The following is a 25881-nucleotide window of genomic DNA, read 5'->3' on the forward strand; positions in this document are numbered from 1 at the left end:
TTGCTATTACACTTACAGTTCTTAGATGTTACTGTAACCTTTGCTCAGAGAAGAAGATGAGTCTGGTTATTGCTGAATAAAAGTATTTCTTTGTGATTTTGTTTTGTTTGAATTTGGAAAAGATACAAAGGTCAGAATGTAAACACAAGCGCTGTTTTGAAAATGTAAATGCAGAGCCAAGAAGATTTACGCATTCATGCCGGAAACTCTACTTTATATTTATTTCTGGCTAGGAACTCACATTGTTTAACTTGTGTTCTGCGTTCCAGGACAAATAGTTTATAGAGCTGTAGAATTTTTTTTTTTTTTTTTTTTTTTAAAGATGGAAGAATGAATTTAGTCTGTCCTAGAGGGTTGGTTTTTTTTTTTAATTACATTTTTTTAAATCATTAAAATAAAACTCCTTTTTCTTACACAAGCTGTATATTATGAATTCTATAGTAGTAGGGTGTTTCATAAAGATAGTTTCTCTGAGTGCAGTTTACATTTGATATTGATTTCAGTGCTTATGTATTGGGGGATTAAATGCATAGAATGGATTGTACTTTAAGAAGTGGAAAGTAAGTTGAAATCTTCTAGTTTGTAGTTGAAAACTCCTATAAATTCCAAGTAGGGGAAGAGCTGAAATTCAGTGGTGCAAATAAAGCTGTCCCTTTTTTATGAATGTATTGAAAGGAAGCATGTTTAATTATAATTCTCAACCTGAAAAAAAATGTATTGATAATCAATTGTTTGAGTTTTTAAAATAATACATATGCCTTTTCTAGTGGTCAACTCCTCCGTATTTTATGGAAATGATTGATTTCCAAGTGACCTTTTGCTCTAGTATCAAAAATGAGAATTTGGCTCTGGAACTGTGGAATAGATGTATTAATCAGAATTATTGGCCTGACTGTAAATTTAGATAGCTTTTGTCTGTAATACTTTCACAAATTTGTAAGGTTTTAACGCAGAAACACGTGCAGGGCCTATGAAACCATATACTGTAGAAAATGCATATGTCTACTTTTACAGACCAACTTGATGAATCTCCTAGGCTGTGAGAAGTTAGTTATATTCTCATTTAAAAATGCGTTTGTATGATGCAGTATACTAACTGAGGGTAACATTTCCTTTATTTCACCTATCATAAGAGATACTTTGGAAATACACAACAGAATTTTGTGAAGCCTGCTCCAGAAGTAATGCCTCCTTTTTTATGATGTTTGCCTCTAACATCAGAAGCAGATGTTGATGTGGTGGCAGTAGAAGCTGAACCTTCCTGCCAGTGCTCCATTACATTTTGTTGCTGTGTGACAGAGGGCAGCAGAAGGGCAGGCTGGCAGAATGATGTCTGACATGGGAGCGTATATGAAACGAAGGTGTGGAACTGTTGCAGTTTCCATATAAATAAATAGGAGACATTGCTTTCAGAGTGACTATGTATTTAATTACTCTTTGGGTCCAGATGAAATCCACAAGACAAACAAATATGGTCTGAAAGTAAGGTTCGGTCCCTTCTAATCTCATCCCTAGATAATCATCCTATGAAGAACAATCCAGCAGTTAAAAGTAGGGCTGTGAAAGAGGAGATAAGTTGTGTTAAATCTGTGTAACAGACTTGCTATGTGCCTTTGAACAGCTTGCACTGGAATACCAGAATAATTCTTGCAAACATATGAAGCCTATGAAGATAGTAGATGTCCTCCAATTAATACAAAAGAACAACAACAAAACAAAAAAAACCCAAACGCTGCCTTCTCATTCCCTTTACCTTTTCCAAAATCTGTTTTTCCTAGCTTATTCTCCCCTCTCAAAACAACTTCCAAATAGTCAAGCTGAAAACTTGAGATTCTGTAAAATACTCAAGTATTAAAAAATAGGTCCACACCATGTGTTTAGGCTACAAAGGTTGCCTATAAAAGCAGTAACAAAGCTGTGAGAAGCTATAGTAAATTTTGCCAATGTCTTACATAGATTACATCTGGCCAGCTTGCAATTTTCCAGATTTTATCATAGGAAAGTGCCAGTAAGGGCACTAGAAGCTATAATATTGTTGTGTACTGGAGAGAATATTCCCAAATTAACAGAATTCTTGCTGGGCCAGCAGCTGTCCCAAAGGGGATGTGTCATTTGTGCTGTTGTGGGATTGGGAAGTGCTGGAGATGGCCTCAGGCAGCTACACTCCAGCAGCCCGTTCTCGGCTAGAGCAGACAAACATGTGATTGTTTACCCAGTTTTCTATGAGACACAATTTCTGCTTATTTCTGCTGTAAAACCATTACAGAAAAATACATTAAACAGTATGTTCTTCTGGTTGATCTTAACATTAATGTCACTTTCAGACCTTTAATATATAGAGAGAGACATTTAATATAGAAAGGGTGTGTAAGTTTGTCTAGTTTCTGCTTGGTTTTGGTTGTTTTGTTTTTTTCTGAAGTTGTCCTTGTTTTTATTTTTTTTTTAATAATTCAGTATTACTTTTTGTTTTATTTCTTCCTTCCAAAATATTTTTAAAAAGAAAAAGTAGCAGTAGTACCCCTTCTATTCAACCCATGTAAGGCCTCATCTGAAGCACTGAATCCACGTCTGGGGCCTGCAACACAGGAAGGATGTGGAGCTTTTGAAGAAGGTTCAGAGGAGAGCCATAAAGATGATTTAGGGGCTGGAGCACCTCTGTTGTGAAGGTAGGCTGAAGGAACTGAATTTGTTCAGCCTGGAAAACAGAAGGCTGTGGGGAGACCTCATTGTGATCTTTCAATATTTAAAGGGAGTTTGTAAACATGAGGGAAATCAACTTTCTACAAGAGCAGATAGTGAGAGAACAAGGCAGAATGGTGTTAAACTAAAGGAAGGGAGATTTAGATTAGATTTCAGGGGAAAGTTTTTTGCTGAGGAGGTGGTGAGATGCTGGAACAGGCTACTATGAGAGGTTGTGGATGCCCCATCCCCGGAGCTGCCTAAGACCAGGCTGGATGGGACCCTGGGCAATCTGATCTAATACTTGACCTAGTGGTTGCTCCCTGTGGCAGGGGGTTGGAACTTGGTGATCCTTGTGGTCCCTTCCAAACCAAGCCATTCTATGATATTCACTTCCAATAACCTAACGTGGATGCTGACAACGTAGAAGAAGCATTACTTTTAACTTAAAATTATCAAGATGAGCTTCCTTTAATTTCAGAAATTTTATGAAGTAGTCCACGTTTAAAAAAAAAATGTTAAGAAAACAAGGAAAAAACGTTAGTTAAAAATAATTTATAGAAACTATTATTTTTTTTTCCTTTTCATCTTCATGGTAGTACATACTTCTTTCAGTAATCTGAAACAGCAGCTCTGACCTTTCTCCTTTGTGGATACTGGAATGCTCAGATCAATAGGTCAGAGTCAGGTTTTTTACCTGCTTTTTGGCATGCTTGTATGCACATTGGCTTAGATTCAAGAGAAGAGCTGTCAGTGCTTGTCCTGGAGCATAGCATTGCCTAGGGGGTACTTTTTCTTTTTCTTTCTAGAGGTGTGTGTTGCTGATCTGATGTGTAACCAGTCAAGCGAATTCATGCCTCAGTTTTTGTGTCTCCCTTTCTGATGCAGAGTCTTGCTTTTTGCTATTTACCCACTGTAAACATTTATTTGAAGGGCATTGGAGGTTGGGGAGTACACTGACAGAACAAGAAGCACTTCACCGGAGTGAAGAGTTTTTCATGTCCCCAAAGCAGAGTCATTTTTCTCTTTAATGACTTGTGTCAGAGCAGGGCTCCAGATAGTCAGCATCTCTTGCTTTCCCTGTTTCTGTATATTTCCCTGTTTACTGCCTGTTTCTCACCCCAGGTGGGTAGCTGTAAGTAGACAATGTGAAGAAATGTATGTTGACTTTTTGGATGGGTCTGGAGGAGTGGGATCTTTGGGTCATGACCACATACATTTCATTTCAACTAGTTGTAGTAGTTTTTCAGGCAGTGGATTTCATTATCAATTGGAATTTTGCTATGCAAACTGGGAGCACTTTAGGTTATTTCTTGAACCATTGGTAGCAGACTGCTATTTCGTACCATGTGTTATTTCCTTGCCCAATGATTAATCAGCATATGGCTGGCTGCAAAACTCAGTTATCAGGAGTCATGGAAAGTTGGCCCTACACAGGAATCTCACAGATAGTTACAGAAGGCAGTTGAGGCAGTGTTCTCAAGCTTTGTTAGCCAGGAACAGAATGAAATGGGAGTGGAAGTGGTTGTGCTGCTGAAGTTTGCTTACAGCAGATGCAACTTTTCAAACATTGCCTGAACTATTGAGTAAAATGGAGTAGAACTGAAAAATTCTTACGGCCATTACTAGAAATTTCTGGATGTTATTCTGAAGTAATGTAGCCATAAGGAATAATGGGATGTAAAGTTTTAAGTTGTTTCATAGAATGCTTTTGCTGGTACTGCAGTTAAAAGAAAGCAAATGGCAGTAGGTAGATACTTGTATTTTAAACAGCCCCCTGCTTGTAGGCACTGCTCAGATGCTACCAATAATCCCTGTTTCATATAAACAAAACAAAAAGTGTTGAGGTAAACTGGTATCTGGAGCTTCCTTCCACACACCTCACCTCTCTTGCACAAGTCTGTTGGTTTGGGACAGAGGAGACGTAAACTGTTTACATGTTCATGTACTCTGTTTGAACTGCAGGATCTCTTTGACCTCTCTGTTCTCTAGAGAAGTGAGTTATATGATTTTGAAGTCTCCGTCCTCAAGGCACAGGTACTGACTTGAGAGCAAGAGGCAGTTTGAGAACAGGGAGATTTATAAAGAGCTTCCAGTGACAGAGTTTGGTATCAATACGTCTAAATTTTACCTTCAGGACACAGAATCTCCATGCCGAGCAACTGAGCTGTCTACACATTCTCTATGTGTGTTCTATATATTCTGGGCTATAACCCTGGGGTGTTTTGGGGATCTTCTGAATTGTTCCCATTTGCAAGCCTTGGAAAAAGAACCTTTAAAAAGAGGTGTTATGGCATATCTAAATGTAGGAGGGTGATGATCATGGAGATAGGATCCTCATTGCACTTGCCCTGTGTTTATTCAATACGAACCTGACATGAGCCACTGACTACAAGGACAAAACTAGTTATCCTTGGCTTCCACTCTTCTTTACCTCTTCAGTTCAGAGGAGATGATGGCCAGCTATGCAGTTCAGGAGAAGCCAGTTGTAAGGTCCTTACTCCTTATGCTTATGGGTGATGGAAATACATTAAAGTATTTTGCTTTTTAGGCACTAATGTCAGGATCACATCACTATATGGTATTCCTTTGAGTGAGTCTTTATCGATAGAAAGGACAGTAATTTGTTTTATTGCAACTCGTGGTAGCTTGTTATTGATGCATTTTTGCCACTGCCTGAAGTCTTCCTGTTGGCTTGCAGATTTCATAATATCATGATGCACCTGAATTGCTGATGCAGTGTCGACAGGCCAGCATGCAGCTGGTTCAGTGTTAAACCTGTGGAAGTTTGTGGAGTCGCTTAGATATTACCATAACCTATTATTTGGTGACTTTCTTTAGCCCTTTTCTTGGCTATTCAAAGTCAATCCGAACCACGCCTGAGATCTTGTCAGTACATTGTCAGTAGTCTAGTGGATGTGGGTGGTGACTCTGGATGACAGGGAGGTGGGTGTCTCTTGTTACAGCCGAGTCTAAATCCCACCTTCTCCCTGGATTGATGTTTGCATGTTGTCCTGCATGTCTGCACTCACTCTTGCAAACATTGCATGGGTGCCTGAGGTTTGTGTGGAAATTAGTGCAGTGAAGGGTGGTTATGCTTCAGCGTAATCCCTTACTGCTGCTTGTAGAAATCTAACTTTGCACATATATGAACAATGATATTTTTTTTCTTCTCCCTTTTCAGTCTTTGTCTCAACCTCTAAAATCTCAACATTTTAGTTTATTAGCCCGAGCTTTTATATTGCTGGTGTTATCCAGGTCTATGCTGCTCTAGCAGTTCAAGGATTTACAAAAACAAAAGGAACACCAACAAACCCAATCTGGGAAATACTGATCTGTGGGTCCTGTGCCTGTTGAGGTGTTACCATCGCATTGAGGCACTCTGGTGGATGTGTGCCTAGCTGCTCAGAGGACACTGGGGACTTCGAATGTGCTTGTTTCACTGCACATTTTTGCTGGCTGCCAGACAACAGCTAGTTTGTCTGGCGATGGGAGGGTGTTGTTTGGAGGCTGGAAAACCAGTGAGCTGTCTGAGCAGGAGACAGGCGATGTACTCTGCCCATGGGCTGGGATGGGTGCTTCAGCAGGGTGCTGAAGTGAAAAGGCACCATCCTGCCGTTATTATCATCAGCAAACTTCTGATGGAGCTGGCATTTATGTGGTTGGAATGAGGACAGAACAACTGAGAGGCTTCTCTTCATGAATTATGACTATTTTTTTATCTAGATACTGAGAGAGAGCTACAGGAATGTGTGTGCATAGATACATCTACTGAAACAGACTCAGTGCCATTCTTCTCATTAAAATATTCAGGCTATTCAGACAATAACACTTAGAGTTTAGGTTGTTTTTTTTTTTTTTTTTCTTTAATAGCATCATGGAGTCACTGAATGGTTTGGGTTGGAAGGGACCTTAAAGCCCCAAAGCCCCAATCCCTGCCATAGGCTGGCTGCCACCTCCCAGCTCAGGCTGCCCAGGGCCCCATCCATCCTGGCATTGAGCACCTCCAGGGATGGGGCATCTGCAGCTTGTTCCAGCAGCTCACCACCCTTTGAATAAAGAATTTCCTCCTAATAGCTAAACCAAACCTCCCCTTTTTTAGTTTAAAGCCATTTCCTCTTGTCCTTTCACTATCAAACAGTGTAAAAAGCTGGTCTCTCTTGTGTTTATAAGTTTTCTTTAAGTATTGGAAGGTCACAATAAGGCCTTCTCTTCTCCAGGCTGAACAAGCTCAGCTCCCTCAGCCTTTCTCCATAAGAGAGATGCTCCAGCCCTCTGAGCATCTGCATGGGCGCCTCTCAGCACCACTGGTTTGTGTCAAGCCTTTCCATCCACTTCTTCTATTGTGCTGAGTAACAAAAATGTGCTTTGCCTCATCCTCTGAAAACTAACAAAGCTGTATGTTTTAGTTAGGACCAGCTGTGAATGAATGAATATCATGAATGCATGGGAAACTCGCCTTAAGTATGTAATGTTCTTAAACATGAAATTTAAAATCTTAAATTTCACCAGTAAATGAAAAAGCAGATGATGCAGGTTGTGGATTATACATATTCGTATATTCCTTTTTTTAATCAGTGTACTTTGTAGTGGAGATTTCTGCCATGCAGGCTGACTTTGTATAAAATCTTAACTTCAGACAGTTTTAATGGCATTTGCCCATGTAGTATTTGTTGTAATAATCTAGTGACAAAGTCACAAAAACATGATTAATAGGGGGAAAACCAGTGTCTCAAAAATTTGAGATATTCGATTAAACACAGATGGTGTAAATGTATACGGGGAGAAATCAGTTATGTTCATCATCATTAAACCTTATAAAATAGATGAGATAATTATAAACTCACACAAAGATGTACTCCCTCAGAGAAGAATACTGACAGCCACAACATCCCCAACCCGCTGCCAGCAACAAGGTTGCAACTTCATTCCTTTGTAATAAATAAAACTTGCAGGTATTGTCAAGAGAATTAAAAAAAAAAAAAAAAAAAAGGGAAAAAAAGAAGAAAAAAAAGTAGGTTGAAATTTTGTGAAATGGAGCTCCCAAGGCACAGTAGTGTAATAGCTAAGGGAAGCTGTTAGATACTTAAGAATTCAGGAGAATGGGTCACTTAAGCAAAATTTTGGGCTGTCTAGCTTGCAGCTTGGTAGAAATATTGATCTGAAGACAGGTGTGAGTAATTCATGTCTTGTGAGATGCTGATGACATAAATGTTGATTTGCTGGCTCTGCAGAGGAGCAGCATCACCATCCCTGGTGCTGGGGGCTGCTGTGGAGCTTTGGCAGGATGACCTGTTTTTCTCCCATTCTGACAGGGAACTTGCATACGTTAGTAAATATGCTTCGGGCAGCAAAATTAGAAAGCAGAAAAGAACATGAAATTGGATCTAAACGCCTACGCTGTAGTGTTAGAAAGCAAATAACCATAATATTCTTAAAATAGCTCATGAAATTTCAAGTGGAAAAAAGCCATTTACAGATGGTAAGAAGATAAAAACATTACTGACATTATATATCAGATGGTCTTTAGTGGCAGTTGTAAACTATGCTGTGGCTATAGCAGGATATGTCTTGAAGATTAGGATAAATTGCTTAGGTAGGGAAGGGGGATAGTGCCACAAGTGAGGGGATGGTGATAATGCCTTCTAAAAGAAATTAATAATCAGCAGTTGACTCTGCTAGGCAGAAATAGGGATTTTGGTAAATTGTGCAAAAGCAGAGGGTGAAAGTAAAAAAGGATTGTTGGTGTTCAAAGCAGTGCTTCAGGTCTTGGATTTAGGCTCTTTAGGAAGGCCTGGGTTTTCATAGACTGGAGCACGTTGTAGGAAGACTGACGTCTCACATGCATTTATTCCACTGGTATTTCTGGGTACAATTTCATACTGTAGCAACACTTTGAAAACAAATGTTTTTTAAATTAATGCTAATTATAACCTGGGAGTAATGTAAAAGCACTGAAGCAGTGTATTAGAATCTCTATTGAATGTTTTCAGGGGCCATTTAAAATGTTGCTGTTTTTCTGGTACTGCAAAGGTACATTTTGAGTAGATATACAAAATAAGTTTTCATGTTCAGCAACTTAAAGACTGAGGTATTTATCTGTATTTTTAATTTGTGTTTTTGTGCAATGACACTGTAATAATCAATTTGTCAAAGATTTTAATGAGCCTTTATTTGATAATAGTTCTCAAGCTAGGCTTCTGGATTTGAAGAACTGCTTTGTGGCTTTGTGCTGTGCAGTCACCAGGAAGAGGTGAGGTGAGGGAGTTTGTGTGTTAGTCTCAGTTTGATCAAGCAAGTTGTGTACATTGCCTGGGAGACATGGCATGGATGCGGACTGAAGTGTGCAAAGGAGAGCAGCTCTCTTCCATGCTTTTTAAGCCTATTTTTTTACTTACTATAGGTTACGTACTTCAAAGAACTTGTAAGAATAAAAATAGTTGCCTGGTTCTTCACCATGCTTTCCTTCAAAGGTTATCCTAACTGCAGAATCCTGCACAGCCCTTGGAAGTGCATGGCAATGGGCTTGGAAAGGGTCAGTGCTACTGCTCTAATGCTTCATTCTGGAAGTAGGAGCGCCAGAGCCATATCACAAGGAGTGTAAGGCAATTTTTCATTCTAGTTTTCAACTTATTTTGACTATAACGCTTCCCCCAGTTTCTTGAGAAGCTGTTCTACAGTGAAATAAAAATTATTTTCCAGACTGAAAAATGGCAAGAGGCTAAATCATCTGCAGAGCCAATGAATGTTGCAAAATTCGACTTTGAGTAACTGCATTTTAGGAGTTCTTCTATACAACCTTCTGTCAGGTTGTGTATTATAAAAATGGAGATATGATCGCTATTCTGGTTTCTAGTTATTTATGTATATGTATTTGTTTTTACAGATGTGTTGATGTCTTCAGAGAGGAATAATTAGTGCTATGTTGTGGTGCAGGGGGTTTTCAAATCTGTAGATGCCATTAAAAAAAAAAAAAAAAAAGGAAGGGAGGGTAGTTATCTTGGGATACCGCAACAGACATAACTACTTTCCCTCCCAGTAGCACATAAATACCAATTCCATAGCAGTGTTTCATTCTCATTTTGGCTTCTCAGCCTCTACCTATAGGACTCCCTGAAAGCACTCATTTAACCCCTCGTGCCTTACTGCCTGCAGCATGCCTATGTTTATGGATGCCCGTGTATGCATATGCTGCCTCTGGTTATGCAGCAGTGCTGTAGGACATCTGTTTGTGCAGAGCTCCTATCTCTGTACACAGGCAGGTCCCTCCATGTGCACATCTTATGCTTTGAGGAGCTGTGGATTTTCATTCAAAATGAAGTTCAGTGTTTTGGAGTGGATGTACAGTTCTCCTTGCATGCTGAGGTTTGGTTCTGAGAAAGTGAGATGGCAGTGCTCTTCCCTCACTTTTCAGGTTCTTAGACAAAGGGCTGCTTACACTGTGGGCTTGTATGGCTGGGAATTTCCATTTTGCCTTGAGTAAGGGCCCAACTGATGTGCTAGTCTTGAATTTATTTTTACTAGTTAAAAAATAATAATCATTATTTAGAAGTATTTATTTGAGGGATATAATAGAATATATTGCCAATGTTTTATCATTAAAATATTGCTCTTTCTGTTGAGTTGCATTTATTTAGGAAACTGTGCTGTATCTACCTACCAAGGGTTGCTCATCCTCTGAATACTGCTTGTATTCTCTGGACTTATCCCTGCTTCTTATTGCTGTCACAGTTATCATGGCCTTTCACCAAGGGGAGATGAGAATAATTCTCCCGTGACCCAGCAACTCCCTCCTTTGTCTGAGGCATTTCCCTGTGCTGTCATTGTGTGTACCAGGCAGAGTCTGAAGAGAGAAGGGAGAGCAGCTTTGTAAAGTGATTCTAAAGTTGTTTCAGCTCTAATGCATTTTTTAGTGAATATACTGACCTATATGGTATGGATTTGTTATGTATTTTCTCTAATTTCATAGAATTACAGAATGGTTTGGGTTGAAAGAGAACTTTAAAGCCCACCCATCCCCAACCCTGCTGTGGGCTGGCTGTTCCCACCAGCTCAGGCTGCCCAGGGCCCCGTCCAACCCGGCCCTGAGTGCCTCCAGGGATGGGGCACCCACAGCTCTATGGGCAGCTTTTGTAATATTGTAATATATTCACAGGTCAAAAGAATAAATTCCCCTTTTATTATTATTATTATTTTTAAGGAAAAAAAAAAAGAGGAAAAACTCACACTTTACATTTCTTAAAGCCCTCAGATGTGACAGGCCATAGCCCTAAAGGCTGACTTTATTCACAAAACAGGAATACTTCGTATGTTCTGTCAGCCCTTACCACTCAGAGCGGTTTTTGCTTTGTACAGAAAAGCCTGGACTGGCACTTGCTTGGGACCAGCCCATACTTGTCTATCAGCTAGCTTGCAGATGTCAGTGCTGAAGCATAACCCCTTGTTAAATCCCAGGCAGACGCTCCCTGACTTCCTAGGGAGGCTGTGTGTCTGACGTCTGCAGTGTGTTCAGCTGCTTATTCCAGGTGACATTCATGACACAAAAATCTCTGACAGTTTCTTGAGCAAACTCTGCTTTGAGCACTGAAATTGTGAGTCTGCAAAAAGGGGCACTCAGCACTATTAGGACAAGTTAGCTGTAGGCAGGGTGCCCAGTTAGGGAGTCTCAGCATAGATGCTGTGCTCTTGGTGCTCTGTGAACAGCCCCAACAATCCTGTTCCTATATTCTCTACCTGCAAAATCGAAATGCTTTTGTTGTCTGTTTCACCGCACTGCTGTGATGAATTCTTAATGCTCTTAAGAGGTAATATGAATGGTGAAATAGACAGTGGGGAAAAGGCAGTGATTAGACAGTTATTGAGTGATGGAAATACTTTTATTGCAGTCTTTGTGCAAGTTGATGTTTTGAATGCTGTGTATTCTAAGTAAGTATACTAAAACTCTTCAATCTCTTTTGATCATTTATCAGTTATTTCTGTTCACTTACTTGATTTCTATTGCCAAAATGCTGTAAAAGCTGTGCTTTTTGTATAGCCATCTGAATGAGGATTGGTGAAAGTGGATTTCAGTTACCAGCAGATAACATTTTAGATGTGCTGTTTTCTCATCATGTAGCACTGACAGCAAAACTAGTCTAGTGTGTCACATGAGGATTGATAACTTAGACAATTTCAAATAATATTTTCATCTGGATATAGATCTCTGAATTATTATTATTATTAATTTTGGCTTTTCTCATTGTCCTCTTTGAAAGTTTGCAATGGATTGTGGTTGAGACAAATTAGAATATGATCAGTGGCGTCGGATGTTGGAGCAACGCCGTGCATTTGAACAAGACCATCCATGCTTAGAATTGCATCCCTTGGTCATGGTGCAGCATTCTCCCTCTTAGTCTTTAAGTTTAAAGATCAGATGTCACTGGACATGTTCTGGATTTATTCACATACTATTTACCCTTTGTTAGAATAAATCCCTACATTTTGCAACAGTGAGGTTTTGCAATCCATGGGGTGGATGGCCAGCAGCTTCGGTGTGGCCCCACGCAGCCTGTGGAGCCAGCAGCCGGCGCACTGCCTGTCCGCCCACAGCAACCATCTCTGCTCCTGGTCTGTCCTTTGCTTTCTCAGCCGAGGCTTCTGGCTCCTCATGACCTGAAAAGATAACAAAATACTATTTTACATCTGCAACAAAGTTCTTGTTAATCTCTCCTCTGCTCACCTTGGTCAGCTTATCTTGCCAGCCATTGTAACTACCTGTCTGATCGTGCAGCTACTTTGTAGTGAAAACATCAGCTAAATTTCTCCAGGCTGTGAATTTTTGCTACGTTTTTATTAGCTTATGTGCCCATCTTTCTGGGCAGCAAAAGTAGATTGTAATTTGCAGCACAAGCTACAGAGAGGAGTTGAGCTTGCTAAATAACCACTGTGGGGGGCTGCTCCCAATCTTCCCAGTGGGACATTTGGATGAGTCTCACAAAATCCTCATCTGAAGGGAAAGCCTTTGCTTTCTGAACACTGGATGTTCAGAAATAGCTGCTTACCACGGTTCTGAGATTCTGTTACCATTCTTTTCTGTTACTTCTTTCTCCTTTTTTTTTTTTTTTTTTGTTCCTCCTAAGAGTAAATAAATTCTAAAATTTATTGTAAATCTCTTGGTGAATTCAAATGTTTATGCAACTGGAAGTAGCTGAAAAATGAATAGTTCCTTTGACGTCCTAGTGACTTGTTTCAGAGAGGAGGAGTCTCCAGTGGATGTGATTTGGTGCTAGGTGTCTATTTTTGGGAGTTGTATTATTTATTGTGTTGGTAAAATATGCTGAGGCGGCTGTCTAGGGGAGTTAAATCTTCCTATCTGTGGATGATGTGTAGAACTGACAGTCAAATTAAAATATCATCCCTGAGTTCCAGGAAGGCTTTTTAGTGGGAGGACAGTACAATTTTATGTTTTCTTGTTAGAAATACATCAGATTTCAATATATTTTTAGATGCACACATCTGCTGAGAACTGCTGCTGATGTACACACTGGAGGTAACGGCTCAGCAGCCTGATGGTGGAGGACCCGAGCGGTGTCCTGAAATTAAAGTGGACCTAACCCTAGAGACAAAATGAACCTTGTTCCTTTTGCAGTTTGAGGAATCAGATGGCTTTGTCTATTGCAAAACAGTAGTTGCATAAAATCTGGTGCCTGCTCAATTAATGATGTGTCTAAATATCTAAAAAAGCAGAAATTGAGGTTAAAAATGACCTTACTGGTTATGCATACATCTTGTGTACCATTTTGTTCACATGCACATGTATTCAAGGTTGGTGATTGCTTATCCACAGGAGGTTTCCTTGCTCCTGTAGAGCACTTTGAGCCAATGTAGTTGGATTTCTCAGTGCATTTCTTGCCACTTGGACCCATCACTGCTATATATGCTTGCAAAACCATCTGCAGCTGTGGCTCAGAGTTTGTATCTTTGCTCTAGTTTCTTCTGCCCAGAGGAACAAAAAGTCAGTTTGCATCTCAAGCTGTTATTGTCTCTGCTATTTTTTCTCCATAATATTGCCTTAAACTTTCAAGAAAGGCTGCTTCACATCTGTGTAAAATTAATAGGGATGAGCTGTAAAAGTTCAATATTTTTCAATTCCATGTAAACCTTGAGAGTAATTTTTAAGGTTGAATATTAATAAGAGCTGTAAGAGCATACATTTTTAATGAAGCTGTTGCCCATGTTTGAAATTAGGTCATTCAGATTTTTTTCTCACTCTTTATTCCAGTGCTGTTTATCATATGAAAGTAGAGTTCAAGACCAGTGTTTTATACTAATTATAAGCAGTCTGACGACTGTATTTGGAAGGCCAAATGTATGAACCTTTATCTATTGCATCTCTAGTAGTTCTTGTAGAAGCTGATAAGCCTGGAAATGACATGGAGGCAGAACGCAGACCTGTGTGCTCTGAGATGGATTTTGTGGTCCCTTCCACTTGGAAAAGAGAGAGGAGTCTGATTCCAAATGTGTGCAGCATGTATTTGGAGGTGTTCCAAGATAGCACTATTAGACAGTGTTTATTTGTTGTGACACTGAGTTTTCTGAGGAGCTGGGGAAGGACATGGCCTGGGGGACAGATTAGAGCTAGCATTGATGTTGTATTACCTGAAGGCTTTTAAGAGTTAATCAAAGTCTGTCTTTCAGGTAGAATTGCAAATTAGTTGCTTGTAGTTTTTTTGATGTGTGGGGATATCTTTATTGCTGGATTTCCTATAGGTAAATTCTGTATAAGTAGTTTCTGCATCTTTTTAATCCATCCTTATTTGCAGGATGCCAATGTCTATGTGCTCAATAAAAAAAAAAAAAGGAAATATAAACCTAAAAATTTCTCAACCAGTCATGAATAACAATAAATGTTTCCATGAAGAAACTTTGAAAAAGCTGAGAATAGCCTTGAAAGTTTATTGCTTGCTACCCTATCTCTTCCAAAACTTCTTCACAGTTTAAGTGTACATGAAGTAAGCATGAATTTCTTTGAAGATTTACAAATAATTGCTCATCACTTTTTTTTAGTTGCCACACTTTTACTCAAAGTATAACATTGTTATATGTGAAGCGTGTTAGATTATTATAGAAAGAATCTAACTGAAATGTTCTGTTTTCTTTCAGCTCCAGTGATAAATCGATTCACAAGGCGGGCGTCAGGTAAGTTGGTGAATGTGCGTGTTTCATTGGTCCACATCACAGCTGGAACACAACACAGGCTGTCATTGTCATGTAAGATATAAAGTGACATTAATCAGATTTTGTCAAAGATGACTGACCTTGCTTTGCCTCAAATTCATTATACAGTTTACTGGAAAATGTAGGCAAGGTTTCAGATCACTGAGCTTGCTTGAAGCCGCCTTCTTGTGGAATTTATGAAAATTCTATGCTTTTCCTTTTTCCTTTAAAAAGGCTAATTCTATTGTAAATGGGATTGAACTTTGGAAGCATGAGTTGAATGTAATCTGATGCAGTGTTGTCTATCTTACCTCATAGCTGAAACAGCAATTCAGCAGACATCTGATGAGCAAATATGCAACTGGGCTAAAACCTCTGTGTTTTTTCAGAAGCGGGTTGGTTTGTATATGTGTTGTTCTATTCTGGAGAGCCATCAGACCAGGTCCTGAAATAGTATTGCCCTGCTGGTTTCTGTTCTGCTGTAAGGGTATGCCTGCCTAGCTTGGTGCTGTTCTGTGTTCTCCAGATGGGTTTGGTTGGTGCCAGCTCAGGAGGAGGAGTATTTACCTCCACCTAGTAGATGCTGCAACATGTAAAAGATCCTTCCACATTATGTATCATTAAAAATTAATGTTCTTGGTCTCTCCTTATTGTCCCTCTGCATCACAGCCATCAGGTTTCCTATTTCTGAGTTAGCTCTCCTGAAGCTTGAAGCCTGGAACTTAACTCTTGCTTGTTTGTTTATCCTGTGAATGTGAAAGCGAGATGTGTAAGTCATTGCACAATGTTGTCAGCTCATTACAGTCTTAGAGTCAGCAGAATGGGAGAAACGTTCTGTTCCTTGTCAACTCAGTTTGAAATCTGACTGTAAAACACTTCATTTTCAACTGCAGATCATTTTCAGTAAATGTGATTAAGTTTGTAGTCTGTAGTCCAGAAAGTCTAGCCAGACTTCTGGCTTTTCTGCTTGCAACCTCAGCCAGGTAGTTCTGTCAAGATAAAAATATTAAGTCGCTAAGGATTACTATGGAACTGTATAGAAAAATGGTGGCTCGAATATGCAGGATTTGGATGTAGTGTATGTAGCACACACTTAAGAGAGTGATTAATTCCAAATATTATCATACAAACAGTTTTAGGCATTGATAATACCTTATAAGGTACTGCAGCATGAAACAAAAGGAATGATTTACAACTAACATTCAGTGAGCAGGGCTTTATGCAAATCACATTGAATGTTTTAAGCAAGGTCTTACTGTGACTGATTGATAGCTGACTTTAATGAATGCAGTCTTTGTAACAGATGTGTGATAAGCTTTTACATTTCAGTAGAAGAGTTTGTGTGAATAGCTAGTACTTGCTCAGGAAAAAAAAAAAGATATTTTTAATGTTCCTTTAAAAGGAAATTAAGAATATGGGAGAAGTCTGAAATTTTTTGCACACTTACTGGGAACATGTATAAGTAGTTTCTATTGGCAGTTACTACTTACTGTGTATTGTTCTTTTCGTGGAGAGAAAGAGTAGAATTACCTTATTCAGAGTAGTAGGATGAACTGTACGATGTGGTCGAGATGTAAATCGTGTGAGTTAGCTTTAAGCTGCAACAAGGTAATATTGGAGTCCACTGTATGCTCTACTTTATTCAGTTTCTGGCAGCTTTTAATTGTCAAAGTAGTTGTTTTGCAAACAAGAAAGTCCATGAAAGGTGATAGTTCTTCAATACACTGTACATCTCTGATAGATATTTAGTATTCGAGAAGCTTCGTACATAAAAGGACAAATTTGAAACAAACCATGCTAATGGTACAAATATTTTGTAGGAACTTTTTCAATCATAGTCCTATTTTTTAGATGGTTACCTTTTTAAATTGGATGATTGAATACATTAAAGTAATCACGATTACTTAGCAAATATAAAGCCCAGATAGTAGCTGTGTTTTAATACTTAGTAGTTTTCTGTAATCTAAGTTGATTCTCATGCTTGGGAAATGAGAGGCTGACCAAAGTAAGGTTTTTCCTGAGATATGGATTTCTCTTAATTTTAGGCTGTTTAGCTGGGAACTGTTTTAAAATTTAGAATGTGTGAGCTTATTGTTTCTGAGGCATTTTTGAAGATGTGCTTCTGATGAACATTACTGCAAGTTAGTGGTGAGTGTTCAGTGCTGTCGCGTGCGGTGCTGTGTGGCATCTGATGTGGTGATATAGCAGATTGATTCTGAGAGCGTGATTTTAGGCTCCCTGCCTGTGTCACATCTCTGATCATAGGCTGATCCTCCTTCTGCACGGATCCAGGAGTTGTGCTGCCCAAGGGCACATTGATTAAACGAAAATGGAAATGCAGGGGTTCTCAGTGTGTTGATTTCCATTGGATTTCCACTGACCCATGCAGGAATTCCCAAATAACTGCATCCAAAACAGTGGCAGTGGTGGCTGTTTAATCAGTGATGGGATGGAGAAAAGAGTTGGGCTGCCACTGATGGTGGTGGATGCACTGACACCAGGTGAGGATAAACATCAGGATAAATACCCTTAGCAATGGTGCCCTGACAGCTCTGCTCAGAGCTGCTTTGTGAGCTCCCTCAGTGATCAGGGAGAATCCACATCACATGGATTTCTTCACAAAGAGCAGTAATCCTCTATGGTGGCTCTCTTAGCTTTGACACTTCTGTTACTCTTTGGACTATCGTGTTTTATTTGATGGTATAAGATGCAGTTATTTTTCCTAACTAAGTCTGAAATTAAGCAGCCAGGAATTAATTGCTGAAGCACCTGCAGAAAACAATGTAGTAAGGTATTTATTATTTAACAGCTGTTCCTGCTAACATGCTGTGAGTGTATTATGTACCAGAGGATAAAGAAATAAGTAAGCTAGGGTTGATTTGTTCTCTTGGATTTCAGTTCTTAAAATTTGACTTATTTAATTGTGTCTTCTCTTTGTTTTGCATATGCTTGCATATATACAATGTGTGTTCTATACGTAAAATACACATATGTATACCATGGTGCTGATGAGGTAGCTACTTGCAGGCTGGTTAATGAAACACCATGTTATTCTAGCTATGCGCAAAGAGGAATTGATATCACAGTCTTAACTACTTGAGTTTAGCAAGGAGCAGAGGTTAACAATACATCTAAAGTAAGAATGAAAAATGAGACAGCTGAAAGTTCATTCATTTTTCTTTTAAAATCTGGAGAACTAAATTAAAGAGAGAAGAATGTTGAAGTGATCAGGAGGCTTGGATGGGAAGAAAGGAGATGGGAGTTAGTAGAGGCAGTATGAAGTGGAAGGGAAGGCTGTATGTTCCTTAGGTGAAAAATACTGTAGAAGTTAATGAACAAGCGGAGGTAACCCAGAGGTGCATGGCTGAATACAGATGCTTTTTCTATGAATTACATTCATTTTGATCTGTCTATCCAAATATGAGATACCAAGGGTTGGGAAAGCTGATGTTCTGCATGTTAGCAGAAGCATTGGGTTTATGCGTTTCACCATCTTGACAGATAGATAACCTGATAAATTATCTCAGTAAGTATTGGCAGGAGTTTAGAATAATGCAGCAAAACAAGCCCAGATTTGCTACCAACTGAGTTTAAGTTTATGTTTAGTAGATACCATTTACTGAGGCCATTTGTTCCCTTTTGCTAGTGTAATTCTACAAATGTATAATATCACTTTAATTAAGAAATAAGTTGTTCTATAAAGTTACTTCAGTTGCACATCTGCTTTTAGACTCTAAAAGACCGAGGAGAACCTAAATGAAGCTGCTCTGAGTCGGCCTTCCTGAGCTAAGAAGAACTGTAAGTAGGCTCAAGAGCATCCGCGGAGGATCAGCAACAGAGAGAAACTCCTCGCTGCTAATTTAAGAATCCCATTGTAGTCTCCTGGGAAATAAATAAATGGTGTGTTCTCTCAACCAACCAGGAAGGAGAAGTGGTTTTATTGACCTTCGCCTCCACAAAACTCTAAACCAAAATAACTTTAATATGGTCAACAGGCGGAGTACATTGACAACAAACCTATAGGGAGAAACTGTCCCAGATACAATTGGAATAAATTTACAATCAAGCAAATATCACTATCAAGGAAAAATTAAAAAATAAAACAGAAGGGAGCAGAGAAGGTAAAATCTTTAAGGCTCTTTATCCATGCATTTCAGCAGAGACCTCCCAGTTACCAACCCGAGAGATTCAAAGTGTGGGGAAGGAGAGAAGGAGAATCTCATGTGACACCAGAGGAGACCGCTGTAATGCATAACATTCTAGGTTTGCCTTGTTGAAACATTTCTCTCTTTATTTTCATTTGTGATAGTTGAATCAGGGAAACATTTTTTGCTTTTCCATGCTCTCCTAAGAATTGTCACTTTTAGGTACATGGCTGACCAACTGAAGATGGAGGGCTGAGAAAGAAGGAAGCAGTTTTTTTACTACTTATATCTTTTAAAAATGGATGTGTTTAATTCATTTAGCAAGTACTCAAATTTTGATATGGAAGGCAAATCACTTTTGTACTGTGATAATTTCTAGCTGTGCTTACGGCCTCTTTTCTTTTTTTTACCAGGTACTCTTATAACACACCAGTTTCTCTAGGAATCAAAACTCATTTTATTTGACACTACAACTTCAGCTTTACAAAACAGTGATGTTTGAAAAGAAAGGAGAAGATGCCACATGCCCTTAGTTTTTAGTTGTTTGATACATCCAAAAGCTGTGATGATAGAACTGTAGGTATCTGGCAGTAGGTAATTTGAAGTGATACAACAAGTCATTTTAGTTTGTTCCCGCTCAGGCCTGGCAATTGTGTAAATGTTTTTCTGCAAGAATTTCTGCAGATTAGAAGTATCTTCTCCTAATCTCAGCAAGTAGAAAATGCGCTAAAAGAAGCTCATGAAACTGTTTCAGTTGGTTTTAAATTTTCATAAGAAATAAATTTATTTAATGAAAGCACGCTGATAAATTCCTAAGCTCCTCAAACCAGCTGTTCTTATTAAACATCTACAGATGCAGACATGCACACGCACAGGTGTGATGAAAAACCTCACAAGTTAGTTACAGGTCATAGCACCATTATTTATAACGTGACAGTGTCTTTGTTGCCAGGTCACCTGTTGGATCTGCACAGCCAGCAGTTGCAAATAGGACACTGTTGCCACATTGAAGACCGTACAAACACACACACACACACACACACACGCACGCACGCACACACTTTGTTACACACAGGTCACATCGTGTTAGTTTTCCCCTGCTGCATGACCAAAATGTAGTCTTGCCTGCTGGTTGTTCATGAGTTGACAGCATCCTCATCACATGCCTGCAGAGATGGGTGTTCTCCTTCTCAGCAGTTGCAGTTGACGCACAGGACTCACGCCTCTGCTTGTCATATGATAGATGTCTGCATTTTAACACACGTTCAGATGGGAGGAGGGAGGTTTAGCACAGCCCTCATAAAAGAAAAAGTCTGGGAGTGAGTTTGCCAGAACAGTTTGTCTATCCTTCATCTCTTTATGTTCGCATAAGGTACCATTGGGAAGAAAGTGACAAGATAAAAGTTTTGGGCTTCATTATTTTGAACAGATCTGCAGACTGTGAATTAGTCATGCCCACAGCAGCATTTACATATACTGCTGCTAGATTTCAGCTGAAAAATTTCTACGGAACATGTGACAACCTACTAAGGGAACACAGAGAAATTATACTGAATTTAGATGATGTGAGTCCTATTAGTGAAGGAGTGGTTAATTGTATTCTGAGATTGTAAGTTTGAAAGAACATAGGTGATATTAGATTCACTTGAAAATATAAATTAGCATTTAGGAAAAGCAACTTGATGCTCTTAGCCAAGAATAGAATATCCCCCCAGGAAAGAAGCTGAGGCTTTGAATTTAGAAAACAGATGTCACATTTGTAATTTCAATCTGTGTAAATTACAGGGGAGGAATAACTGTATGTGTTGGTACAGGTTAGGGGTTGACCTCCTAGAGAGGAGCTCTGCAGGGAAGCACCTGGGTAGTTCTGCTGGACAGCAGGTTGGCCATGAGCCAGCAGTGTGGCCTTGTGGCCAGAAGGCCAATGGTTTCTTGGGGCACATTAAAAAGAGCGTGTCCAGCAGGTCAAGGGAGGTGATCCTGCCTCTCTACTCTGCCCTGCTGAGGCCATAGCTGGAGTGCTGTATCCAGTTCTGGGCTCCTCAGTTCAAGAAAGACAGGAAAATGCTAGGGAGAGTCTAGTGGAGAGCCACAAAGGTGACTGGGGGCCCGGAGCATCACCGTTATGAGGAAGAGCTGACAGACATGTGGCTATTCACCTTGGAGAAGAGAAGACAGAGGGAGGGGATCTTATCAATGTTTATAAATACGTAAGGGGCAGGTGTCAGGAGGATGGGGCCAGGCTTATTTCATTGGTGCCCAGAGACAGGACAGAGGATAATGGCATAAATGGAACATAGGAAGTTCCATCAGAATGTGAGGAAAAAAAACCTCTTTGAGGGGCTGCAGAGCACTGGAACAGGCTGCCCAGAGTGGTTGTGGAGTGTCCTTATCTGGAGGTACTCGAAACCCACCTGGACGCTTTCCTGTGCAACCTACTCTAGCGAGCCTGCATTAGCAAGGGGTTGGACTAAATGATTCTTTCCAGTGCCTATGATTCATGATTCTGTAATATTGAAAGTTTGTTAAAGAGATTGGCAACCACTGTCCTGTGTTAAAAATTTCAGGGAAAGAAGGCTAACTCAAATGAAATTATTTTCTCTTTTTTACAGCACTGCAGAATTTGGAGCTGTACCAAAAATGATAGTGATGAATAAAGTAACTGTAAATCCTTTTTTAAATGCTTACATAGGAGAAAGTATTGTCAAAGCATGTCAAGTCATAGAATCGTAGAATCACAGAATGGCTTGGGTTAGAATAAACCTTAAAGCCCACACAATTTCAGCCTGGTGTGGGAAGGGTTACTACCCACCAGAACAGGTTGCTCAGGGCCCCATCCAGTCATGTCTTGAACATCTTTGGGATTGGAACATCATAGTGATGGAAGAAGAATTAAGAACTTTATTGATAGATCAGGAATGCCAGTATAGTTCTTCAAGGAGATATAAGGGCTGTCTTTTTGTTCATTACATTCTTATAGTCAGTACATAATTTAAAATGCTCAGTTGTTGGGTTTCTTAAACAGGACTGACTACTGAGCTGTCATGCAGTAATATTTATTGCTGAAACCTTGTTAAGCCCTACCATAAGCATAACAGCAAGGAAAATCAGAGTAGCGTTGGGATGTATCTTCACTGCCTGATAGACCACACTAGAGAAGCACTCAAGCTTACAGTACCACCTCAGTGCTGGTTGCTGGAGGCTGAAGAAACAGTGAGTCTTACCAAACTCTGTGATACCTGATAAGGGGTTCACAGACTGCAGATTTCCACGGGCTGCAGTTGTGGTGTGCTCAGGCAGACACAGCTCTACATGGCTGCAGGCAGGTACTGTGCGTCATGATGTCAGTAGACATACTCTTTGGTGACTTCCTGCTCCTTTCACAAGGCAATCAGCAAAAAATTCACAATTTTTGTATGCAGCTGTCCCTCTTCCAGTATTTTGTGTAGATAGCAGCTGCCTCAATCACCTATCAACATTAAAGAATGAGTATCCTGAGTTTGTAGATAGGGAATTGAAACATTTATATTCAGGTCAGAATATATGTTGATAGCTTTGCCTACATCAGGAGCTGAATGCCTTGCATGAGATTCCCGTTTTCCTGAAGAGTTTGCATCACAGCTCGTATAAAGAATAGTAGCAGTAACTGTATGCACACAGCAGTCTGTAGATCAGATGGTTATGTTTCTTTGCCATGTGGTGTGTCTATACTGAATTTTTTAATGTATGCTGTTGTGAATCTTGCTGCTCATGTATTCTGTCTGCTTTTACAGATGTGGCCAGCATCAGGGAGAAATGAGCCACTGAGTTCTCCCAAGAGCAGCTTCTGCTATCAGATACTACAAGAAACAGTGGGATTTGTAGTGGGGCTGCACTCAGGCTGCCATATTAACAGTACGGGCAGGGTGCACTGAGCTGTGGGCACCTTACAGCCATTGAGGCAGGGAGTGTGGTCCCTTCAGCATGGTCCTGGTCCAGGTGCCTGTTGAAAGCGCAGGTGTTACTCTTGAGAATGAAGAACTTATTTTGGTGGCCTGTCTCAAGACAAACTGAGGTCTGTGAGAAGCTGGAATCTGCTGTTTTCCACCCAGTCCATAAGCAAGTGATCCAGCTTCATTGTTTAGTTTCTCTTATGTGCCTTATTAGCTTTCAAGCTTAGAAGGTCATCTGTCTTCTTGATTCAGTTATTTCAGCTCCTCTAGTGAAAGATTCTCTCTATGAAACTTTATCCTCTCTGAGTCATTGCATCAATGCCATTACTCTTCTATACTACAGAATACGGTTCAACAGTGGTATTCTTTTTCAAAAGAAAAGCAACCTGGTCTCATGGAAGATGCTGGAACTAGATGATCTCCAAGGTCACTTCCAACCCAAACCATTCTATAATTCTATGAAACCAAAACTTACATTATTTGTGTACCACATCTAGAACTTTTTAAGTGGTTCTCTTTAAGCATTTGTTTAATGGTAGGCATGCTTTTTTATTATTGGAGATTTCCTTTATTAAACCAGTGAATGCTGGAATGTATATTCTAGCAGGTTGTATCCAGGTGTTTCCTTGTATAGATGATCAGTAGAGAATGAATACAAAATTTTCAGGGCCCGTTGTAGCTTTGTGAATAGGGTCATAGTTGCAAGTTAATTTCATGACAGATTTTTAGGTGTGGTTGTGCTTAGACTGATTTGTTTTACACTTCAGAAGTAGATGGAAACAGAGGAGATGTATTAGGTGCATGCTATGAGGCACAGCATGCATGGAGTGATGAGGGAATGGAGGAAAAAAGACAAGGAAGGGAGAGATGATGGTAGAAGTAAGTGTGTGAGTTGAGATCTGTGCAGTAGGCCGCCATGGAGATGAGCTATCATTTGTCTCAAGGTGGCAGGGAGGGAAGGAAATAAATAATTGCCTTAATTTTTGCACACACAAATATTTATGCTGGGCCTTGGGAAAAGCTTTCCAACTTAATGCTTAGGTATTAAGAAGTACTAAGGATTTAAGAAACAGTAAAGACTTTTCTGCAGTGATAGGGATGTAATTCATACTGCAGCATTGCATAGGAATGATTTAGTTGATTTCATGAGATTTCCTTTATGTTTAGTATGATTATTTAAGTGTTTTTGGGAGCATGTATTTCTAGATTGCATGTCATAGACTGATTAAACTGTACAGAATAATTATTTTAAAATTCTGCAATTTGGTATAATGATAGCAACCTCTTTAGAATACAGATGCATAATTAATAATTTTTGAATTCACAAATTACTGCATACACAACTGTATGGGAAACTGTAATTTTTCCTTCTGTTTTAGTATCTTCTTTGGAAGATAGTCTATGTATAGTTTTGTATTGGTACAATGAACAACCATAATTTTTTCCAAGCTGTTCTTGTTTTAGATATGTGGAATATAAACCAGGGGTTGTGGTTGAATTATGAATCAAATCATTACTTTACTATCCAGTCAGTGTGATGAAGTGCTCAGAAATCCCACTGAGGTATGGAACTGTTGGACTGATGCACTGATCCCTTTAAACTGATTCTGTGTGTGTAACTAGTAAATAAGGTGGAGTGAGGGAAAGTGCCACAAAATTACTAGTGTCCATATGCACAGCCCTCCCCACAGCCAGCAACGTGCCCTTACCCATATTGCTGTTTGGGAGCAGTCCCCTGTCCTGCCTTGACTGTGGGAACAGCATATGAGCCTGTGCTCCCTCTGCCTCCTGGTGTCCTGAGGTCAGTGTCATCTTGTGTTCTGCTCGAGGGGTGGAGACTGGAGAAGGGTCTATCTAAGAAGCTAATTTGTTTTCCTCTTATTTTAGGCAGAACAATTAATTGATGTAAAATTTAGTCTTTCTTACAAAGCAAGTGCGTTATGGACAAAGAGGAGATCTTCTTGTTATGTAACTCAGTTGTGGAGAATAAATTCCACAGAAAACAGGTTTTCCAGACAAAGCAGACTTAGTACAAAAATAAATATATAAATGATGCCAACTGTTCATATTAATGATAATAAGTATGGCTGTTATTTATCTGTAAGCAGTAGTTTGCCAATGTCGATGCTTATTGAATAAATGTACCAAGATTGCTTAATAGATGCTCTCAGAGTGCAGTGACCACTGTTTAAACTAGCGTATACAAAACACAAATTTTTCTGTGTTGGATTTTCTCTTCTTGTTATAAGCAGGTTTTCAAATCAGTAGTTCCTCTCTTGCACTCAGTTAACACCTGACAGGCAGCAAATTCCTCCTCTGTCTGACAGCATGTAGCTCATACGTGTATCCTGTTTTGTCATGTCCTGCCTGTAAGGGAAGGCAAAGAGTAGCCTGCTTCTGAGTTTACTTTCACCACTGATAGCCTCAGCATTCCCCATAACACATCAGAATCTAAATATGATTAGAAAATCCAGCGACCTTCTCGTGAATTTATCAGGTTCTTTATAACTCAGGATTTTGAAAGAAATAAAATAATTGCTATTTATTTGAATGAGTATGCATATTACTGAAATAGGAAGTGTTTTAAATTGATTTTTGGAGCAGACTTCTGCTCATAGAATCAGAGAATTGTTTTGATTTTAAAAGACCCTAACAATCGTACGTTCCAATCACCAACCTAACATTACCAATTCTATCACTAAACCATATACCTTAGTGCCACTAGATAGTCATTATTTAATCTGATTTTTCTTGTTTGAAATTTTTTAGTGCCTGCTTCTATTATAAACTCAACTTTGGTTTCCACACTACTTTATTTATTAACATTTCTCTTCATATTAAGGGGATTAGCTACCTCCACTATAGGTGGTACAGTATGAATTGTAATATTTGACTAATATCTGCTGGCCAGATCTCTAAAATCATTCCAT

The 25881-nt window shown here is 39.4% G+C and overlaps 1 protein-coding gene across 2 annotated transcripts in view; it reads left to right on the forward strand.

Annotated features, from left to right (window-relative positions):
• Nucleotides 1–25881, forward strand: part of PRKAR2B (protein kinase cAMP-dependent type II regulatory subunit beta) — an 83532-nt gene that overhangs the window by 12679 nt on the left and 44972 nt on the right. For both annotated transcript variants that reach the window (XM_085217240.1, XM_085217231.1), the window contains exon 2: nt 14821–14856. In XM_085217240.1, coding sequence (XP_085073366.1) covers nt 14821–14856 — 36 coding nt within the window. The remainder of the gene's footprint in view (nt 1–14820; nt 14857–25881) is intronic.

This window comes from Meleagris gallopavo, chromosome 1, assembly GCF_905368555.1.
Source record: "Meleagris gallopavo chromosome 1, MGAL_WU_HG_1.1, whole genome shotgun sequence".
NCBI lineage: Eukaryota > Metazoa > Chordata > Aves > Galliformes > Phasianidae > Meleagris > Meleagris gallopavo.